General features: G+C 27.1%; 1 protein-coding gene across 1 annotated transcript; it reads right to left on the bottom strand.

The window, feature by feature from the left end:
• Positions 1-2755: 2755 nt before the first annotated feature.
• LOC127239757 (pectinesterase-like) lies at positions 2756-6506 on the bottom strand. The gene is made up of 2 exons (XM_051258059.1): positions 5422-6506; positions 2756-3654 (listed from the first exon to the last, which is right to left on the bottom strand). Exons 1-2 carry the CDS (start codon positions 6449-6451, stop codon positions 2960-2962), a joined length of 1725 nt encoding a protein of 574 aa, XP_051114016.1. The 5' UTR covers positions 6452-6506; the 3' UTR covers positions 2756-2959.
• Between the last annotated feature and the right edge of the window lie 9078 nt (positions 6507-15584).

Below are 15584 nucleotides of genomic sequence, written 5' to 3' on the forward strand. Positions count from 1 at the left end.
AAAATCCGATAAAATTTGAATGACAGATAGTTAAATATTGAAAGTTTGATTTTTCTCAAAATTATAATGAACTAAATTTAATGGAATAATAAAAAAATTTGTGATTAAATTTGACGGACGAATAAAATATTTTATGAACATAGACTTTTTGTGAAAATATAAAATATAATTCTTCCGTCCCAGTAAAATTATGTAAATTTGGTTAGAAGTGGCATCGTACCATATGCTAGAAATTTATACATACTGTATATCATACCATAAATTTCACTATAAAAGAATGTCGTACCAATACCATATCGAACAATTCGATATACCTAAAAGTCGGTATACCATAAAAATTGTCATAACGATGGTACTATATTGAATTTTTCACGCACTTTATTGATTTTTCATATAGTGTATATTTTAATAATCTAAATATGTTTTAAATATATATATATTATTAATAAATAATATTCTTAAATAATATTCTCTTCGTCCCATTGAAAGTTTGTTATTTTTCATTTTCGTTTGTCCCAAAATAATGTTACTATTTCATAATTTAGTAATTGTACTACCTACTTCACGTAATAAATACTCTTTCAACTCACACTATATTACACAAATGTCATTACTTTTATATTACACAATACTAATAGTGGTATTTTCGTCTTTTTCACTACAACCCATTATAATACTGATATTAAAAAATCTACGTGAAAAAAATAAACGACAACCTTGCACCGGGACGGAGGAAGTATCAAATTTTAAAATATATATAAATAAAATAGAACCAAAAGCGTTTTTTATATAAAAATTTCTCATTTCGATATATATAATTTGTCTATTTTTTGTATTCGGTCTGTTCCACATACTTTAATTTTATTTTTAAATTCATTATTTATATTTTTTATTTTATTTAAATTATTTAGTTATTTTAATTTTAATTTATACTTACTAATTATATATTATTTAAAACTTTGTGTCTATCTAAGGTGGACAAATTAAATGAGACTGAAAAAGATATATATTAAATTACTATTTATTTTTAAAGATAAAATAAATTGCTCAGACGATACTAGGAAAGATACTTAGCGACATCCGATGCTCTTTAAATCCTTCTTCACGTGCTATGGTCCATAAAAGCACGTGAAAGCTTTACCCACATTTTTAAAAGGCAATTTTAAATAAATAAATAAGGCACTTTTTACTTTAATAACAATAATTCATCTTTTGTATTCATCATCTCATATTTTAGTGAAACCTTTTGTAATTCTGAATAACCATTTCAATTCATTCACAATTTTTGGACATATAATTGGTTAGATTGAAAACAAAATTAATTAATTTTAAAGCAATAACTTTATTTATTTATTTATATTTAGGTCTAAATTGGGCCCAATGGGCTTCTCTTGAATATACCAAAATTATTATTTTATTTTATTTTTTAATATGACCAAAAAAATTGTTAATAATCTATTGCAAACTAGTTTGTATGTTTTTACCTTGAATATTTCATTTTGATTTGAATAATATCTTAATATAAATATTTTATAAGAATTAATACTACCTCCGTCCACCCATCAAGTAAATATATGATTTTGCGTCAATGTATTTAACATTAAAAATATTTTTATATTTATATATTTTACTTCACAAATATCGTTTATTTGTATTATAAGAGATTAATATATGTATTTTTCGTGTTTTTATATTTATTTGTATTATATTTTGATATAATAATTAATATTTAAAGATCAACACAAAAAAATCACTGCGTACTTTGTGGTTGCACGGAGGTAGTAATATATTTTCATATAATATTGTGGAACCAAATAGTGTTGATATTATATTTCTCACCATATTGTGGAATCTAAACATGGTTCATCTAGTGTGACTTTTCTGTCGGGTCTGATTTGCAGGATATTAGGTTCGGCCGAGGGTTTACCCAGTGCCTATTTTCGGGTAGCGGCTGCAGGTTTCCACGTCATCCAAAATAAATTAAAAAAAAAACTAAACATAACCTAAGTCAATAAGAACATGTTCACTTGTGAAACATTAATTATGATTTTTATGTTTCAATAGTAAATTTTCTTAATTGAATTAATTGTTGGTGCAACATAAATAGGAATGACAATGGGTCCGTATAGACCCGAGATCTGATCCGAACCCAACTCATTTATTTGGAATTGAGTTCAATTATTTGGGTATCGGGTCTAGGTCTAATTCGGGTATTGTGTACCTTATCGGGTCCGGGTCTCGGGTCCAATAGAGGATCCTACTCCGACCCGGACCCGATTAATATTTTAGTTATATATATGAAAAAAATAATTTGTAATAATATAAATTATATTAAAAGTATGATTTAGTTTAATTTATTTATTAATTTATTATAATATTTTTGAGTAAAATATATAAATTTTAATATATGTCGGGTCCGAATCCGTTCGACTAAATTCTAAATTAAATTTTAAAAGTTGTAAAAGATTTTTTGCGAGTATACAGGTTCGAATCCGAGTTTGGGTTCAATTTTAAATTAAATTTTAGGAGTTGTAAAGATTTTTTCAAGTATGTCAGGTCCATCGGATGTTGTTCAAGTTGGGTTTAATGAAAATTGATTGAAATCATTCAAACAAAAGTTAAAAAAATATTAGTATTATATTAGTGTATAGTTCTTTATCAAAATAAGAAATAGATATTTTTAAATATAACAAATAAAAAAAAAAAAACTTTTAATTAAGGAATATTTTATTAAAAAATAAAAACAAAAACAACATGCCAAAAATTCGACATCCTTCCAAACACAAATTCCAATAAACACAAACTTGAAAAGCAAATTACTCAACAGAACAAAAACAACAATAATTTATTTTTATATTTCAAATAATAATAAAAACATTAATAATAATAATAATAATAATAATACAATTTACTTCCCACGTGTAAACAAACCAAAACCCCACTCACCAATCAAATCAAATCAAAGCCCAAGCGTGTGCGGGAATCCGGTGGCCGGCAGCCAATTCCCGCCGCCGATAAACCTCCCCGCCGTAAACTGCTGCGCCTCTGCCGCCGAAATCTGCCGCCTAACCCCCGGCCAATTCACCCTCCCCCCGGTGGCGGCGCCGGCGCCGGTATTCTGATACTCCGCATAGTACAAAGTCTCCTTCGCAAAATCCCCGCTCCACTCATACCACCCCGCCGGATGTATCACGTTGCTAATCTCCGACCTCATCACCACCGTCCTCGAATACTCCTTCCACGGCCGGCCGAGGTAGGTCTCGACCGATCCGGCGGCGGCGGACCGGAGGTCGGAGGTGGCGCCGATGCGGCAGCGGTGGATGACGATGCCGGTGTTCTCGTTGGGGTCGCTGCGGCCCTGGGCGGTGACCATGTTGCGCTGGCCGGAGTTAGGGCGGCGGGCGTGGATGTCGCAGTCCTGAAGGACGGCCTCGGCGTTGCCGAAGATGAAGTCGACGGTCCCGGCGATGAGGCTGCCGGAGTAGAACTGGCGGAGGGAGTGGACGTAGAGGGAGTCCTGGTAGCCGAGGACGTCGATGCGGTAGAAGGCGCAGAGGTCGGCGTTCACGCGGAGGGCCACCGCCTGGTGCTTCGACGGCCCGGCGGCGTTCTGGAAGGTTATGTCGCGGGCCAGGAACCCGCCGCCGACCACCGCTGTTGGCCGTGCCGGGGAAGGAAAGAAGAAAAGGTTAGGTTTTCGGCGTTTGATTTAGATAATGCAGAAATTACTATTTAGCAATTGTTTTTTAATTATAAAACGTATGTTTGGTGAGAATGTTGGAAAATAAATTTTTTAATATAAGATAATAAATTTTTTAATATATAAAAAATTAGGTAGATAATATAAAAATAATAAATATAACGCATTGTATTAATTTTTTTTAAGAAATGTATGAAAGAAAATAATAAGAAGAATAAAGCTCAAGTAATAATACTCATTACTCTATCCATCACTTAATAATATTGTGGTATTTTTCTACATAGTCTCTTCATCCATTTTCTAATCTCCTATATGATATTTATACTATTTTTAGGCAATTAGAATTTTTGTTATAAAATAACAAATTTGTCTTTAATTTTGTGTATAAAAAAATAAGTAAATAAAGTTAAGATAAAAGAGTAAATTTTGTGTATAAAAATAGAAAAAGAACCATAATTGTTAGACATTTCAAATACGAAAGTAAATCGTTAGATTGTGGACGGAAAAGAGTATATTTTAATATAAGTGCGTATCTTTCTTAATTCTACTTTGTCCCATAAAATCAGTTTTATTTATTTTTTGTATGTAGATTTTAAATATTAGTATTATATTAGTTTATAGTAAAAATAAAAAATAAAAAAATATTTTTATTAGATTGTGTGATATAAAAATAATAAAATTTATGTAATATATTAAAAATTGTAAATATATTAATTATGTTAGATACGTAGTATAGTTATTAAATTTGGGATGAACAAAAATAAAAAAATAATAGTATCATTTTTGTGAGATTAAGAGGGAGTAATTTTTATCTTTTATAACAATATTACTCTTCCATCTTAAATAATTATATAATTTACTTTTTTATGTTGTATGTGTCAAATTTATGTATAATTTATTTATAATAAAATAATTTATCAATTTATAAATATTATTATTTCGATTTTAACAAATAACAATTAAATTGCCACTATTCTTTTTTATTTACCACCTATTTTATTTTTATACTCCCTTCCTCTCGCCTAAGGACATATATTTACTTTTACTATGAAATTTTAAAAATAATATTTATTATTTTATTTAAAATGAATAGTTATAATAATGTAAAAATAATTTCTTTTTTATTTTTAATAAAAGTAAAATGTATACATCATTACATAATGGACGAAAATAGAAAAATATATACGTTAGGTTAGAACAAGATGAAGTATTGTAGCAGGAGTATTATTTTTTAGTTTTAATGTCCGAATATCTTGGCATAAATATTCCGGATGAATAGAGTGAGTTTTATTAAAATAAAAAATAAAAACAAAAACAAAATAAAAAAATAAATTTTTTTTTTTGTCCCATTAAGAATAGTCTGCTGTACATGATTCGTCTGATGTGATTTGTCTATTAAACCTAATTTACATATTTATTTTTTATAGTTAAAATATATATATATAAAAAATAAAATCTGATGAGAAAAAATTAGTCCATTATTTTTTATTTCAAAAATCCAGTAAGGTTCCAGTGAGACAACTGACAAAGTAGACGCACTAATAAGTTATAAACACAACCGTCATTTTCCTGCATATGTTGGTTCCACATTTCATTAAAATCTTACTTAATTATTATACTCACATTTTCAATTAATCAAAAAAAATTAAGGCCGGTAAATCAAACCTACTTTTCACAAATTGTAATTAAGCACAAAAAGAGTGAAGCACAGAGCCACTAACCGACGGTGGCCGACCGGAAAGTGGTACTGCCGTCGACGACGTTCCGATTGGCGGTGATAATTGTCGTCGTCCTTCCATCTCCGACGAACATCAAATTCGTCTTCGACCTCGGAATCTCCACATTCTCTCTGTACACTCCAGCCTTAATCCTAATCACATACCGCCGGGAACTTCCGCTCGGCGCCGCCGCAACCGCCTCCGAAACGGTGCGATAGTTTCCGCTACCGTCCGCCGCCACCGTCACGTCAGCTGTAACCGTCGTCGACTGAAGTAACCGCCTATCTCCGGCGGAGAGCCACTTAGGCCAGTCAGATCTGTTCTCTCCGAGCCTCCTCCCCGGCGAATCGGACGAATTCGCAGCGGCGGAGGAGATAATCACCAGTTCAGAATCCTTCAAATGTTTAATTATAGCTAAAATGTTACTTACGAGTCGGAAAACGTGGTTCTGACCGGCGATTAGAGCTTTACGAACTTTCCGATCTGCGTCGTCGTGCGAGAAACCGTCGATGCACGAACCCTGATTCGTCTGCGCCGCGCTGAGCAGAGTCATTAAATTCTCCTTATGATCGGCGATGGTGTAGTTTTTGAATCCGAAATTCCTCAGCTCCGATTCGCTCTCACGGAGCTCCTCCAGCGTGTCGTCGATCATCTCCAGGCAGTCGCGGAGCGCCGCCTTCTCTCGCTTCGTTAGGTCTCTTCCGGCGGCGATTTTCTTCACGGTGAAGTAATTTCTCTCAACTGTATAAATCGTGTAATTCAAAGCGGTGAGCAGCACCTCTCTAGGATTCTTCAAATCTGCTAACTCCGTCGCCGTCGCCGCCGTCGCCGCCTTCACGGTGGAGAAGCATAGGTCAGGATACAAAGTTTTTGCGCAGGTAGACCTCACCACTAGTTCTCCGGCGACCGCGTTCGATTTCTTCTGCGATCTGACAATGGCGGCGACGGAGATTACAGCGACGAGGAGCAGTAACGCCATTGCTGCTAGGATGAAGAGCTTTCGCTTGCCTCTGTACTTTTGCAGGTCTGCCATGGCTGCGGAGAGAGTCGGTGGAGAAGAAACAACGTGACTGGATTTTGATTATACACGTGAAGGCCGGGAAATATATATGGAGGTGCTTGGATATGCCGGTGTGGTCCTGGACCCTACACCAGATAAATCTTCGACGTCGGTGGATCAGACTATATTGAACGGTCAGGATTAATCTAAAAGTCTCTTGAGTTCATTACGGCACTACGAAATGGTACACTATCAATTACTACTGAAAGAGTATTTACAATGTTACCATTGTCGGTTAAATTACAGGTTCTCCGTATGATTTTGGGAAGTTTTGTTGGAATTTTGTAGAATATGAAATAAATAAATAAATAATTATATAATATCGGTTTTAGTAAAAATGCATAAAATATAAATTTGTTGTGTTTATTCGTGGGATTTTGATTTTGAGTTTTAATTTTGAATTGAAATAATTATTTGATGTGATATAAATATGTATTGATGTAATATTTTGAATGTAAAATTAAATTTTAATGTAATATATAATAAATGTTTTATTTATTATTAATTTATTATGAATTTTTTGTGTTAAATTAAAATATATAAAAATTAGTTTATTCATTTTTATTGTTGTGGTAAACGCACACTTAATTTTATACAAATAAAAATGTAAAATATAAATAGTCTTTTTTAATAAAATAAAAAAATAATTTATCAATAATTCATTTAATAATTTTTTGGAAGAAATTGCTATTTAATTTTTATAAAAAAAATATTATAAAATGAATGACAAATCATTTATTTATTTTATTCAAATAAAATTAGAAGATATTTTACGCCTAATTTAATTTAACATAATAAAATTTTACGCAATAAATAAACACGAAGTATTTTGTGAACATATATAAAATATAAGAAAATATTATGTAATTTATAATTTTTTATTACATTAGGAATTAAATATAAATTGACGTGTTTGTTTGGGGGTTTGAATTTTGAGTTAGGATTTGAATAGTAAAAATTTTGAATTTACATAATTGTATGATGTGATATAAATAGGTGTTGATGTGATGTTTTGAATGTAAAATTGATTTTTACTATAATATAAAAAATGAAAAATAAATATTTGATTTAATATATTTGAGAAAAAAAAATAGAAAAAACAGTTAATTTAATCTCCAAACAAAAACACCCTTAACACTTCTTCCCAATTTTCGTTTGTACATTTGCTTTTTTATTATTTTAATATAAGATTTAAATAAAAATAAATACTCCCTCCATCCTAAATAAGGTGCAACATTTATTCTGAACACGGGTTTTTAGGTGGGTAGTATTAAGTATGACAATTTAGAAATTAGGTGATGCGATGGAGAGAGAAATGTATATTTTTTTTTTTATTTTGATGATGTGATGGGATAAAATGTGGGGTAGATATTAAGTATAATTAATTATTTTCTATTTTGAAAATGTTGCAGAGTATTTGGGACATACCAAGAAGGAAATGTTACACGGTGTTTGGGACGGAGGGAGTATAATATTTCTGATTAAATTTTATTTTATTTATAATAAATTATATATACGAAAAATACCAATAAACACTGAACAAACCCTACCATTTTTTTTTTTTTGATATTACAATAATTCCAACACCAAATACACTAAAAATATTAATTATATTTTGAAATGATGGAAGACAACAATTTGAAAACAAATAAGAAATGAAAATTGGGGATGTCTTTATTCCAACATTGTCAGAAGATAAGGACCATTCATATAAATAAATAACTGTATATAGTACAGTATTAAATTTATTTTTTTATTCTATAAAATAATATTTAAAATTTCATAGAATTTCAAAACTACGAATATTCTTTGTGCCATATTTTCAATTTATCACCAACCATACATAATTAGATCAATCAAGTGTACGTTAGTCCTTTTTCTTTTTCTTTTTCATTTAATCGAACATTTTGAATTTTGATTTATTGATCATTAATTAATTTAAATTAAAAAATTACGAGAGAAAATTATTTTTTATTTAAATAATATTTTAATATAATATTTTACGAAAAGAAAATAATATATTTTTATATTCTTTATGTTTCACTACAAAGTACTCCCTCCGTCCCACGTAATTTGTTTCTATTTTCTATTTTCGTCCGTCCCACATAACTTGTCCTTTCTATTTTTGGAAATATAATTATGCACTTTAATCGCATTTTAAATTTTAAATTTTATAATTTTTTTAATTTTAATTAAACTATTTACTTATCTTAATCTTAATCTATAATTATTTTTACTAAATAATAATTATTTTTACTAATATACTTGTTAATATTACTTACTAATTATACTTTACCTAAATTCTCGTGTCTACACTAATACACCCATATTACATGGGACGGAGGGAGTATTATTTTTGTATTTTATAGTAGATTATTAAATAATACTACTCACCAAATATATATATTTCTATTTTGAGTTGTCAAATTATAAATTAATTATTTTAAAAGATATCTCACTTTTTTTTATAAATACTTTAACTTTACCGTCACATTATTATTTTTACACCAAAAGACAATGACAAAATTATATTTACATAATTTTTAACTACTCACTATAACTAAAATTAACATGGATTAGGATCATCTTCGGGAGTCAAACTTGAAAAGAATTATCTAATATAATCGGAAAATAATAAATTAAACTTACAAATAAATAATCGAATGAAAAACAGGATAAATCGAATTTTAAAAAAAAAAATCATTATTTTCGAGTAAGCACTTTCAAGAACCTACGAATTCTTCGAGGCTGACGATACGTTTTCTATCTATCAAACAATCGCATTCGAAATTTAAACAATCGATTTGTCCCATCAGCTGCTGAAATTGCTCAAACCTAAAGGACTTCAAATAAAGATTGGGAAAATTCGAGCCGTGTAAATATTACTATTCCCTCCGTCCCGAGTAAGATGATCCATTTTGTTGGAGTAACAATATTTTATGTAGTGTAAATTAAAATGTTACTAATAATAAGTTATGATATTATTTTATTATTGTTTATATGAGTAATATTATTGGTATTTTTAAAATATGAATTATTAATATATATGATAAAAGAAAATTTAGAATATTTTTTTTAATTATTTTTAGCATTATATCTCAATAAAATATATATAATATGCATCGTTTTGTAAAAAATATTTTTTAATAATAAAAATATATTTATTTATCTATAATTAACATAAATTAATTTTATAAAAACTTAAAAAATATTAAATATAAATATAAATATATTTTATTTACCTATAATTAACATAAACTAATACTCCCTCCGTTCCAATACAATAGTTTTATTTACAATTTTTATCCATCTTAAAACAATAGTCTCATTTCAATTAATAATCATATCACTATAAATCTGTTCTTACTTTTTCATTATTATTACACAATTGCCACTATTTTTTACACTATTACATTTACAAGGGCAAAAAAGTTTTGTACCCGTACTTTTTACTCACTACCAATGTAATATCAATATTCCTTAAATCTCGTGTCAAACACAACCCAGATTATAATTCTGGCACCGAGGGAGTATATTTTTATTAAAAATTAGTATAAAATAAATCATTTTAATTTTAATTTAATATTAAAAAAAAAAAGATAAACTTCGGTCAGATTGAAGTATTTTTCTTATTTTTAGTAAAAATAATCATACATTAATATCAATTAAACGGAACTACAAATTAAAAAAAAAAAAAAAACACTCACAATAACATTTACATTTAAAATATACTGTAATTATTACTCCCTCCGTTACACTTCTCATGTCCACTTTTTCATTTTTTTTCTGTCTCACTTATTTTGTCACTTTTTTTTTAGAAAAGAATTATACACTTTAATCTTATTTTAAAAAATTTAATTTATAATTTTTGTAATTTTAATTATACTAATCAATTATCTTAATTTTAATTTATAATTATTTTTATTATACTATAATTATTTTTACTAATATATTTCTAATTGTTTACTAAATATATCCCTGTTAAATTCTCATGTCTACGATAAACTGGATAAAATATTCAAAATTGAAGGAGTATTTTTTTTAAATAAAACCCATAATGGGCTATTTCATGCAGAGGGGTAATAACAATTCAAATAAAACCTTTTTATTATTATTATTATTTTAATGAATGGGGGTGGGGCCCGGTGTGGTGTGTGATGGATTTTTATGTCAATGTTTTGTCTCAATAATTCTCTTCCTACTCACAATTTCACCTTTTCGTTAGCTATTATAAAATTACTAAATTAATTTTATAAAATCTAATTTGTTTCTTTTGCATCAAATTTTTAAATTTTTTATTTGAACTCTATGTGTTTTTATTTAAAAAAAAAATTATATATTTTTTTTATTTTATAAAATATTTTATCAAAAAATATTTATTCTGTTTCAAAATAATAAAGATATTTGGAATGAGTATGGAAATTAAAAATTATAGTATTATATTGACAGTAGGTGTAAAAATATTTTTAAAAGATCAAAATACTCATAATTTATGTAATTATTGTAGAAAAATGAGGATAGTTTTGTAAAAAAATATTGGTAATTAGTTACAAAAATAAAAATTAGACAATTGTTATAAGACAGCCGAAAATAAAAAAAATGAAACTAGTATTTCTTAAGCGGAGGGAATATTATTTTAATACAAAATCTAAATAAAAAATTTTCCAAATCAAATTAGGGTGTGTTTGTTCAGGGGTTTGAATTTTGAATTGGGATTTCAATAGTAAAATTTTTAAATTTGAATAGTTGTATGATGTAATATAAATACGTGTTGATGTGATGTTTTGAATGTAAAATTGATTTTTAGTGTAATATAAAAAATAAAAATAAATATTTAATTTGATGTTTTTGGAGGAAAAAAATGGAATGAATAGTGGAATTAAAATCCAATTCCCCAAACAAACACACCCTAAAAGAAACAATTCCCAACTACTTCATCCGTCAGCCAAATTTATTCTCTCTTTCTTTTTTTTAGTTAGTCCGTTAAATTTATCACATTACTAATTTTGGTAAAGACAAGAACGTTTAATTATTACCCTTTATTCCACATTTATTTACAACAAATATAACTAATTTTATTACATTTTCTTTTTATTTATTTTTATTTTTAATTTCAATAAAATATTATTTTTTTTAATTTTTTGTCGGACTCAAATAAACTATTTTTAGTGGACAGATGAACTACTGTATATATCAGTACCGTGACGCCTTAAAAAAAAAAAATAATAAAAAAAAATAATAAAAATATGTATATATTGATATAGATAGAGATGTAATATTAGTACATACAGACAGGCTGTACGTAATTTGAATGAAAGCTGCACATGCGATGTAATAGGTACATTTTAACGTTATGTGTACCCTTACACTCAGCCTTATCTAAATTCTCCACCTCCTGCTTAACATGTGTTTTTTATTATTCAATTGAATAAGGGTAAATAAAAAAAAAAAAAAAGAAATAAATAAGTTTGAACATAAAATTATAGATTTTAAAATAAATTATTTTTTATTTTCTAATATATGTGAAAAAATAGTTTAAAAAATGTTGAAAAATTATTGGATGAGATAAATCAAAATGACCTTCAATATTTGAGTTGGACTAGTATTAGGTAACTCTTGTACATGGATGAGTCAGTGCTAAGTTATCTCAAATTAAATATTGATTAAATAAATTGAATAAATTACTTGTATTTTTTTCGAAAGTTTTACTGAATGAATTCTGAAATTAATCATGTTTGCTTTAAAATAATTTAAGATTGTGTGGCTTGTCGACTGGGATGTCACATTTTTTTTCTTATATAATAATTTTAATTATTTTACAAATATATTTGTATTATACAAAATTTTATTATTTACATAGTGATAAAAATAGTTATTCTTTAAATTTAAATAAGTTTATCCGAGGACTCCCGTTTGTGGATAAATAAATAAATTATATCATATCTTAATAACTTGAGCTTTTAGCTGAGACAATTATTCTGCATGCGACAAGGTATCAGAGTCTAGACTAAATCTCAAATCCTCATTTACGGTATATGCATGTGCAAGTTTCGCATACCCCGTTTGCGCGTATAAATAGATAAATTTTTATAGATATCTTAAATTTTATTATATATATATATATAATATTTACACTTACATTCTCTTTACTTCGTTTAAATAATATTATAGAATAATTTTAAAAAATTCTCAAAATTATGATACAGACCCATTGAGACGTGAAAGGCTCTCTCTCTCTCTCTCTCAATAATAATAATAATAATAATAATAATAAATAATATTATTATTTATTATTATTATTATTACTATCCAATTTAATATTATTATTATTATTATTATTATTATTATTACTATCCAATTTTTGGTTTGTTTGTGTAGTAATAGCACGTGATGTGTGTTAGAAATGAAATTGTTTGAAAGAAATATCCTCATCACATACACAATGGATAATTGTTGTGTATTACTGTGTCCGTACAGTAGTAACCGTGTAAGGATTAAAATATCATTTTATTATAATAATTAAAAATATATTGAAAGAGATATTTTGTTACTTTTAAGCTAAATGATAAATAAAAAGATTTTAAATAAAAAAATGTATCTATTATTAACGAATAAAGATAGTAGTCTATCCATTTCACTTTAATATACTTCTTTCGTCTCAAAATTATAGTTTGGATTCTATTTGACACGAAATTTTAAGAATATTAATATTATATTAGTAGTAGATAAAAAGTAAAGGCAAAAGACTTTTTTGCCCTTATGAATGTATTAGTGTAAAAAATAGTGACAATTGTGTAAAAATAATGAAAAAGTAAGAGTAGTTTTATAGTGATATGATTATATATGGAAATGAGACTATTGTTTTGGAACAGACAAAAATAATAAACAAGACTGTTGTATTGGGACGGAGAAAGGAGTATTAATTTATCATTTTTGATTGACCATCTAAATAGCTCATTTTAGATATAGTTGATGTGACACTAATTTAATTATTAACTTAATTCAAATTTTACATCTATTTGTCGAAATAATATTATCCTATAATATATACTCTTGATCTATTAAATTTAAAAAAATATGTTCGTATTTATAACATGTTTGTAAAATCTATAAAATAGACTAATTAACATGTCGCTGATTAGTCCTAATAAACAATCTAACCATTCTCATAAATTTTAATACATATTGTTGTATCAATTAATCCTTTTTATTACTAAAATATTAAATTGCAATATTTTATATTTATAATTAGAGTAAACTGTTTTTTTAGTCCCGTAACTGGACCCCTTTATCATTTTAGTCCCGTAAGTGGAGCCTGTCGCAAACTAGTCCAATAAGTGAAAAATTTTCGTTGTTTTAGTCCTCCGACGCTGGAGACGCCCGCGTGACTCGCCGGAGGTGACGTGTACGCCAGGTGTCCCACCAGGTCAGCGACACTTGGCGGACATGTGGATTTATTTATTTTTTTTCAAATTTTTTTTAAAAAATTAAATCAAATTACAAAATTAAAAATAAATTAAAAATAAGTTTTAAAAAAATAAAAAAAAATCCACGTGTCCGCCAGGTCAGCGCTACCTATCGCTGACCTGGCGGACACGTCACCTCCGGTGAGCCACGGGGGCGTCTCCGGCGCCGGAGAACTAAAATAGCGAAAAATTTTCACTTATGGGACTAATTTGCGAGAGACTCCATTTACGGAACTAAAATGATAAGGAGGTACAGTTACAGGACTAAAAAAACAGTTTATCCTCTATAATTATATATACTCCAATAAACTTATATGACATTTACTGTACTAAAATATAAAACTCAATAGTAGTACATACGACAATACATAGTATAAAGACAAATAATACATAAATTATATTAATATAATATAAATGTATCAATATATCACACATATATATTTTTATTTAACACAATATGTATTGTATTAAATAAAAGTATATATTATTGTTTGACTGTTATATATATATATTAAATTTGGAATTTTACTTATACACCACCAAACTCTTTTTTTTTTTTTTAATCATTACAATTATCGCATTTCTTTATACAAAAAAAAAAAAATCAGATCAAAATTAATTTCCAAAAATATAATAATCTCTAACGAAATATTTGAACAACATTTGGGCTCTAATCTAAATCCTATGTATATAAACATATCCACAGAATAGATTCTAATGGGCCGGCCCGATATATTTGGGCCTATACAATTTCAGCCCAAATACATCAGGCCCATTCGGTCCAGAAAAATTCAGAGCCAACACTTAGAGCAAAACAATGTTTGTTTTTGTTTTTTTAAAAAAAACAATTCTAATACTATTTCTTCAAAAAAAATTAATATACTACCATTCAATATTTTATATTATCTACAATTTTTTATATTTCATATCAATTTATATTATTATTATGATTATTATTTTATTTTTTTCTATTTTATTTGTATTTTTAAATTTGCTCAATAGCACTATAAATATTAAATTCAATACCAAATTTTCATTTAAATTATTAGTTCAACAAATCTATTTTATTTTTAAAATATGATATTCAATTACTATTTTCGAAACATTCAAAATGACATAACTAAACAAACCCTTATCCACTCTTTTTTTTTTGTATTTTCTAGTGTTTGTTTTTATTTAAATTAATGGTTGTATTTACTATTATATATTTTCTAGGTCCAAAGTAAATAATTAAAAAATATATTAATAAAAATAATTATAATATAACAAGAATAATTATAAATTAAGATTAAGATAATTAAATATTTTAACTAATAAAAAATTTGTAAATTATAAATTTTGAAATGTCATTATATTTCTAAAAAAAATGATAAATTATCCAGAACATACCGAAATAAAAAGAGTTAGACAAATTATGTGGAACACAATGAGTATATTTATTAAAATTTGAACAGTAGATAAAAAAAAAAAAAAATCACTACTTTTATCCCTTCAGAAAAACTTTATTCCACATTACACGGTACAAAAATCAGACAAAAAACATATGCATTCAATACGGCGGTAAAACATCTTTCCTTTCGACGCTAAAAATTACCCGCCCAATTTTATTTTTTTCACCTCAAAAACATCAAATTTAAATT

This window comes from Andrographis paniculata, unplaced genomic scaffold (assembly GCF_009805555.1).
Source record: "Andrographis paniculata isolate CXL003 unplaced genomic scaffold, ASM980555v1 Contig78END, whole genome shotgun sequence".
Lineage (NCBI taxonomy): Eukaryota > Viridiplantae > Streptophyta > Magnoliopsida > Lamiales > Acanthaceae > Andrographis > Andrographis paniculata.